We start from the raw sequence: 7,994 nt of genomic DNA, 5'->3' as shown, positions 1-7,994 counted from the left end.
ATAATTTTTAAAAGTAATATCACTTTATATAAATATTATCATTTTAAAATATGAAAAATTATATTTAAATACACATATTGATATGTAAATATGTATATTTAAATAAAAATATAAAAATTATAAATCACATATTAGTATGTGGTGTGAGAATAATAAATAACATTTTTCCTTAAAATATAGTTATATAACATAATGAGTTGTAAAAAATGTTGGACATTTATCACTAGATAATAAAATGCGGTACAGTGACAAAAAAAAAAAAAAAAAAAATTGCGGTACCCGTAGTTGGTCTAAACGACGACGTCCTTTCCGCTGAGGTAGATCCCCCTCGAAGCTCGAAATCTGGTCTTTGGTCTCTCTCTCTGACCCGTTTGAGAAAAACTGCGAGAAATGGAGCCTAAAGAGCAGAGCAAGGAGAAGAAGGAGAAGCTATGGTTTTGGAATTGGGTGATAGCCTCAGTCATTTTCAGACTCGTCCTCATATACTTTCCCAAAAACCTCAATCTCGCTTCTCGCCCCGAAGTCTCCACCCCACTCACCAGCCTCCGCCGCCGTACTCTCTCTTTCTCTGTCTGTAGCTTACACCGTTAACTCCATGCTTGGATCTATAGCTTAATCGCAATTTTTTTTCTATATTATCTCTTTTGCAGTGGCCGAGGGATACTGGTTGAAGCAGTTATCAATGTCTCCCTACGCAGGTTTATTATCATTTATTTTTCCTTTCAGTCTTAAAATGGTCTTAAGTTTGAGTTATTTTCCTTATACTTATTTTAGTTTCCTGTTTTTGTTTTACAGGATCTATGTACCATGGTTCTCCATTGCTACTTTCACTCCTTGGGCCACTCACGGTCAAAAGGTACTACATTCGCTTATACGTTCCAGTGATGGCAAAATGAATCTCGTGGTTTGATATGCTTCTATTCGCTTCAAAGAACGCCTGATCTCAAACACGGTTTGAGTTATAATTCTTGGTTTGGTTCTAACTAGATTGAGTTATGAAATTAAAGTGAAATTGTATAAGCCATATATCAATGGAAATCATTCCGCTGTAAAAAAGAAAGAAAGATAGATTCTTGGATCCAAATGAAATCTTAGATAATTTTGAAGTCTGTTGGTTGAATCAATTAAATTGTGTCGATGCAATCAATTCCTTTAGTACTAATAAAGTTATTGAACTACTTATCGGATGGTGCAGAATTGAAGGGCAACCCGATCACCTTTTATGCAGGTAAAGTGTGTCACTTGGCTCTTTCTCTTTGGATCATATTTTCATTTTCATACTGTTTGTTGTCCTATGTTTTAAATTGCAATAATCCAATCTTAGTGATAAGTGCCACTTAAAAGAATAGATTACGGTTGCAGTTTTGTGCACCTGGATTTTAGTTTGACACTTTTCAGGTTTTGGGGTCTGGTGCTCTTGTTTTGCTTGGTGATGTTTCTATGTTTGTACGTGTGTGTCTGTGCTGTTTTTAAATATGAACCATTTGAACATGTTAACCAGCCCTAGAGGCCGTATGTATCCTAGGTAAATCGGAGTTTTTTCTTTTAAGTTGCCAGACTACATTGTCCCTGCCATTGCTTTCGGTGTTTTCATAATTCTAACAATATTAATGAACACCGATTTTTAAAAAAGAACTCTATTGATGAACAGTGTGGCTACTCTATCCTAGTTAAAGGGGAGTGGTTTGCCTGTGAAGTTTCCAGACTACAATATCTCTGCCATTGCTTTCTGTGTTTTCGTAATTTTAACTATATTAGTGAGCAGTGTGGTAATTATATAGTGACTACCAACTTGCATCAATATGGGTGAAATTACTTCTGTCTGATCTATTTGTGAAATCTCCTTTTCAAGCTGACAGTTACTCGTATTTCTTTTTTCCTTATATTAACTTGTATTGTACATTTGATGAGGCATTTAATATCAACACCGTTGGATACAGTTTGGTTTTCGTGATTGCAGATATTGTCAATGCAATGCTCATTCGTGCTACCGGTCAGAATCTTCAGATGGAATATACTCGGAGTTTGAAACTTCTGGACCATGTTAAATTATCAGAAAAGCCAGGTAGTTGTAAGAGTTAAAGAGCAAGATACCTATAGGATTTGCTGGGCAAGATTTTTAATTTATTTTAGATAAAGGGTGTCTTGATACGAGGACAGTGAAGAGGACCAGACAATTGAATCAAGCAGTTTAAAAAGAAATGGCATGTTCACAGATTTAGCATGTAGATGTTTTGATGTTGAGATGAAAGATAAAAATGATTTGTGCATTTGATGGATATTATAGCTACCCAAAGAACGCATAATTAAATTTGGAGAGTATTGATGGTTTATACATGTACAAAGTGCAAACTTAACTTGTTAATTGTTTCATTTACAGCATGACTCTTTATCAGTTGAAATGGTGCTGGAAGATTGATGTTACTGAAGTATCTTGAATAGGTTACAGTGAATTTTCATTATGGCACACTGTTTAGGCCACTTAATTTACCTCTCATTGTTATATATTTTAATTCTCTCGAGTGTATAGAGGAAAATTAAAGAAATTTGGAAGCATTACAGGTTGGGGAATTGACTGTTGGAACAGTCCAAGTCCTTTCCCCTACTTATTCCTTTCCAAATAGACCTAGTGATCTATTGTGCGTTTATTAGGAACTTATTTTTTTATGCCACCTATATCAGTAACTAATTTTTATTCCAAATTGCCTCCTTCTCATCTTTCTTAAGCTGATGAACTGCATTATTCATATTTGTTGCAGAGATCATTCCTTCTGGAGATATTGCCGCTCTTGTGTACTTGTGGAATCCTTTCACAATAGTTGCATGCGTGGGTTTGTCAACATCCCCAATTGAAAATCTTGCCATCATCTTGTCCCTTTATGGAGCATGTAAACGTAAGATGCTAACAATTGTTGCATTGTGCATTTTTTGTTTACAGTTCTGAGGCTAACTTAGCAACATTTCCTTTCAAGCTGGTCACAAGAACTATACTTTCCTCTATGATCATAGTAGTTACCTCCCTGCCCCCACCCTTTCAACCATGCACACCCACACACACACACAAAGGAATTAAGAGGGAGAAAAACTAAATCTCTTCTTGTGGTGTGATGTTCTATGCTCCTCTCATGTTTGTTGTCTGGGAACATTTTTGAGTTTGATCTTCACGTTTCTTTTTCCAAGACTTCTTTTGATGTTTGCCTGGCATACTTGTGGATGTGGCAATTAATCATTTATGCTTGCTAATACTTGGGGCCTAGGCTTGCTGTAATTGGCTCAAATGGCGATTAACGGTCAAGTGGCTGAAGATATTGTTCATTCACTCAAATCCTGTAGGCTCCCAAATGATAGGTGTTTCCTATGCAAGAGGCCCCACCTGGGAACTGTTCCTGCAGCATAAAGTGATAATAAATTTAGGATGTTATTACAAAAGATTATCTCCACTGCCTAGTAGTGCACTGATGAGTGCCTATAAAAATGGAAATTGTACATACACATGCATTGATTTGCAATCATCTTATGACTGCATGGCATTTTGAATTGTCTGTAGAGTTATTGTAAATCTCTAATCTATCAAGTAATGATGAATTGATTTATTAAAAAAAGTTGAGGGGCATATTATGTGATATTGTACCATGCAAGAACATTCAAACCAGATGAAGAAGGTGCAATTCTTCTTGCTAGTATTATTTTCTGATTGCTCTTTCATGAAACTTTTCCATGATATGAAATTTTCCTAGTGGGATTATTAGCATTTGTCAAAGAAATGGATGAAGATATATTTGAGACTTGTTTCTTATGTAATTTTTTGCTTGTTTTTAAATATGTGTTTATTATGGAATGCAGGACAAGCTCCTTTGGCAGCCTTTGGATGGGTTATAGCAACGCATCTATCCCTGTATCCTGCAATTCTGATTATTCCGGTATGTCTTTCTTTCTGCCTTATATTGTGTTTGATGGAAACTGAAAATCCTTCAAATAACACATGCACATGTTTTTTCAAATTTCCAATAAATGAAATTATTATTTTTTATATAATTCATTTTTGTTTCAGATGATTCTTTTATTAGGATATGGCACAGATACTCCTCCTAGGAAATTGTTCCTGCAAAGAAGAAATGTTGAAGTTGGAGATAATCCCCCAAATGATAGATGTTGTGAGCGAGAGGAAGTGGTACATAGATCAGAAGTACCGCATGTATTCTCATGGAGACCAGTCATTCATTTCTTTTGTTGGACTTCTTTGTGGTCAGTCTATGTGTTAGTCCTATGTGGCATATCTGTTAAACAGTATGGTGGCCTCTGGGAGTTGTTTAAAAGGTATGTGTTATGTGTTGTATATCCTAATAATCTGTGTTGATACTCTGCATTGTGATATTGCAGTACTTGCAGCAAATACAGAACATTCCCCCTGCAAGTTCTTTTCAGTGTTTCTAAGTGATGTGCAAAATAAGATATATACATGTCACATGAGGTGGTGAGTTGTTTGCTGGGTCAAGAAACAAATAATTGGCTGACTGCTACGAGTCTGGAAAAAATTTGACCATATAAGTCGGGCACTTGACATGACTTATCCAATCAATCCCTTTTATCGTATTCCTAAACAAATATTCTGCTCGAGATTCGAGATTCAATGTTCTACCAATATCTGTTGCTCCCTAATACACCTCATATTGTGCTTGTAGATAATATATAGTCATTTGCTTAAGTTGGATCTCTTGCTTTAAAAATTTGTTACTTTGTTGTTTACTATGATGTCTTGAGTTTTCCTATATGCATGGGTTCTTTTGCAGAACATATGGGTTCATGCTCACTGTGCAAGATCTGTCTCCTAATATTGGTGTCTTATGGTGAGCCTGAAAATAAATTTGATGTAATGTGGCATAATCCTGAAGTTGTCAGACTTGTGTATAATCATCTGTCTAATGTTCTACTGCAGGTATTTCTTTGCAGAAGTTTTTGATTTTTTCAGAAACTTCTTTCTGATAGTTTTCCATGGGAATATTCTGTTTATGATGCTGCCATTAGCCATACGACTGAAACATCGCCCCTGCTTTTTGGCTTTTGTATACATTGCAATCTCTTCAATGCTTAAGTCTTATCCTTCAGTAAGTTTTTCCTGATTTGATTCAAGTTTGACTTTTACCAAAACTATAGATTTTCTTCTGTAATTTGACCCAGAGATACGGTGAAATTTCTCTTTTGTTTCTTATTGCCCCAGAACAAAAAGAGATCTTAAGTTATGATCTTAGGTATGTTAAATAAATATTACTTCTGCACAATACATGCGAAATACTGAAACACTGGAAGAACACTGTGAAGCCTGAATTGGCAAGTAGCGCGCGCTCCCTCACAATTTAGGAAGCTAAGTCTTGCCATCATTTGTAATTTAATGCATGTACGAAATCCTTTAAATTAGATAATGAACAATTGAAATAATGGAAGAAGACTCTCCATGACTTCCTTGTATCTCTAGACAATCACGAGTATGCGTTGCTCTTGTATATGTCCTGTGTACTTGGGCTATGCCTATTTCTATCAATAAAATCAATAAAATTTGTTTACTGATAAAAAAAATCATGAAAGAAGATTCTGACAGAGAAAATTGAAAGAAAATTTACTGAAACTGATTCAGCCGATGGAAATGTAACTGTTTTCAGCATATAATGTGTTCACTCTTGTTGATATATCGCATGGTTGGTATTATTCTTTGTTCTGAAATATTATAGATGCGCAAGAGGTTTATAGAATCTCTCTTACAAAGACACCTCACTAATAGAATAAAACTCTTCAATGCTTCCTCTCCTGTTATCTGCTTCTACCCATATCTTCGCGGTGCCTAAATACAAGACCAAATTATGACAGAAATTCAAACTTCCAAAAAGGTTTCACAGATTTCAATTTCCGGTTTTCACTCTCATCCTTTTGTTTCTACAAGCCTTCCCCCCTTTTCTTGATCTGTGCAACAATCCCCCTATTAGCCCTTGTAACAAATACTTAATTGGGTTTCTTTATATACTGTTTTACTGTTCATTTGTCTGATTTAATGTTATATTTAGAAGCTAAGTAGCTCTTCCCTTGCCTCTTTTATGTTTATGATTCAATTAGGTTGGAGACTCAGCTCTATACTTGGGTTTGTTGGGGTTGTTTGTTAACGAGCTTGCAGGCAAGTTAGCAGGTTCTCTTTTTTACTGACCTAGTTAGACATGGTTTGGTGTCTTAACTTTCTAGGTTCCGTAACATGCAGATATGCAATTCTCTTTCTTCCTGTTCTGTGGTTATGTTGGGGTTTCTCTCCTTAGCCCTGTGATGCACAACCTGTGGATATGGAGGGTATGGCTCTGTAAAGCTGATCCAAGAGTCAAATGAATATATATATATATATTTCTTTTTCAGATGGTGAATTGTTTAATTAAAATTGCAGGGCACCGGCAACGCAAATTTCTACTTTGCAACGGCAATGGCTTATGCTTGCTTGCAGGTTTGTTTTTTTGTAATCACTCTATTCTTTATTTGGTGTGAACTTGATACTATAAATCTATTCAGAATTGCAGTTGCTGTTGGAAGAAAAAAACTCACATATAGTTTATTTCATACTTGCCATTTATAGCGTAGTCAAGTTGGTCATCACCATTTCTCTGCCATTTACTTGACAGAAATTTATTTGATACTTGCCATTTCTCTGCAGATTATTTTGGTGGTTGAGAGTGTAAGCGCCATGCTCAATCATGACAGAAAGCTGAGAAAGCCTCTAACAGAGCTTCAAGATGGCAAAAATTGAGCACTTCTTGTGACTGTAATTTCTGATCACTCGGTTTGGTGCTTTGGAGTTTAACAGCCACCAAAATTGCAGTGGCAGCGCTGCTATGGCCTTCCTTATCTTTTACTTCTCACAGACACAATTGCAAAGCTCTCTCATGATGGATCGGACGCCATAGCCATTCTCGTGAAATGCTTTTTAATCAGCAGCTTTCGGATTCGTAGGATTAACTAACTAGATAACAATGTTTCAGCGTATCCTTTTCCAGTGTAAATTATGTTGTTGGATTCTCAAGGCTCTTTTTGTATTCACCCTGTGCATATTCAAATGACACGTACTCTTAACTAAGAGGAGTCCGAACCCACTAATCATCCTTTTGCAATGGTTATGACATCTCTAGCATGCTAATTAACGAAAAAGCAACTTAAGGAGCATTTACAACTTGTCTTCTTCCCTAATTACCTAAAACCTCGAATCTGCCTCTGAACAATAATCGCCATCGCTTCCTCGACCGTGTCACGTCCAATCACGATGAGCTGCCGAGCGACATTTTTGGACCACCTTGAAGATTGTGGTTCTTTGTGATCTAATCCATATATTCCCCCCCTTATGGTGACACATGAAACTTGCAATTTCTTTCCTATACTTCCTTGTTTGACAGTTGATAGAAATAATTAATCATACAAATCCAATATCTACGAACCCCTATAAATTTCCTCTTGGACAAAAGCAAAGTCGCAAAGCTAGCCATATTGGTAACGTTATAGCCTATAGGTGGGCAAAATAGCATCTAGGGACACCCCTGCTTACCCTTTTTTACGTAACAAATCACATATATTCTTGCATTAGGTTATTAGTGTGGTGTGCCCTAGCTAGGCTGCGACCACAAAAACATATCTTATTATGGCATACATGATGAACCTAAATTGAATTTTGGATTGTTAAACAAGCCAGGCTTTGAATATATAATACAATTTTACATGGGCAACCAGGTGGTGGTCATGTTTCCGAGGCCCCAAGAATTTATGAAGGTCAGTCATCATAGGTCATGGATGACGGCATCTGCAGCTTTGCTTGGCTCAATATGCTTTATTTATTTGTTTATTGAACACACCTTTTAAACTTGGAAAATGCTACATGCCCCGCTGGGGCTCCCGCTGGGAGCTCCCGCTGGGGCACGTAGCATGTTTTTATATATTTTTTTTAAATTTATTTTTATATAGATATTTTTAATAAT

General features: G+C 36.2%; 1 protein-coding gene across 3 annotated transcripts; it reads left to right on the top strand.

The window, feature by feature from the left end:
- The first annotated feature begins 311 nt into the window (after nt 1-311).
- On the top strand, nt 312-7,105 carry LOC108984433 (phosphatidylinositol glycan anchor biosynthesis class U protein). Of its 3 annotated transcripts, none has more exons than XM_018956390.2 (14): nt 312-553; nt 651-698; nt 796-856; nt 1,196-1,228; nt 1,941-2,068; nt 2,760-2,894; nt 3,844-3,920; nt 4,052-4,317; nt 4,791-4,847; nt 4,937-5,105; nt 6,106-6,163; nt 6,245-6,330; nt 6,422-6,478; nt 6,686-7,105. In XM_018956390.2, exons 1-14 carry the CDS (start codon nt 391-393, stop codon nt 6,776-6,778), a joined length of 1,431 nt encoding a protein of 476 aa, XP_018811935.1. In that variant the 5' UTR covers nt 312-390; the 3' UTR covers nt 6,779-7,105. The 3 variants fall into 3 exon arrangements, with proteins under 3 accessions (XP_018811935.1, XP_018811936.1, XP_018811938.1); XM_018956391.2 differs by having other exon boundaries at nt 320-553; nt 1,941-2,065; XM_018956393.2 differs by having other exon boundaries at nt 485-553; nt 1,961-2,068.
- The last annotated feature ends 889 nt before the right edge of the window (nt 7,106-7,994 follow it).

The sequence above is a fragment of the Juglans regia genome, chromosome 2 (assembly GCF_001411555.2).
Source record: "Juglans regia cultivar Chandler chromosome 2, Walnut 2.0, whole genome shotgun sequence".
Taxonomy (NCBI): Eukaryota; Viridiplantae; Streptophyta; class Magnoliopsida; order Fagales; family Juglandaceae; genus Juglans; species Juglans regia.
The sequence above is the reverse complement of the archived record's forward strand: the minus strand, read 5'-3'. Positions and strand labels throughout refer to the sequence as shown.

What these genes read in the sequence shown, in the direction of transcription:
- LOC108984433 (XM_018956390.2), top strand. Translation starts at nt 391, where the DNA reads ATGGAGCCTAAAGAGCAGAGCAAGGAGAAGAAGGAGAAGCTATGGTTT. An exon ending in ATCAATGTCTCCCTACGCAG is followed by an intron (nt 699 to 795) that starts GTTTATTATCAT and finishes TTTGTTTTACAG; the next exon opens with GATCTATGTACCATGGTTCT. An exon ending in CTCTGGGAGTTGTTTAAAAG is followed by an intron (nt 4,318 to 4,790) that starts GTATGTGTTATG and finishes GTTCTTTTGCAG; the next exon opens with AACATATGGGTTCATGCTCA.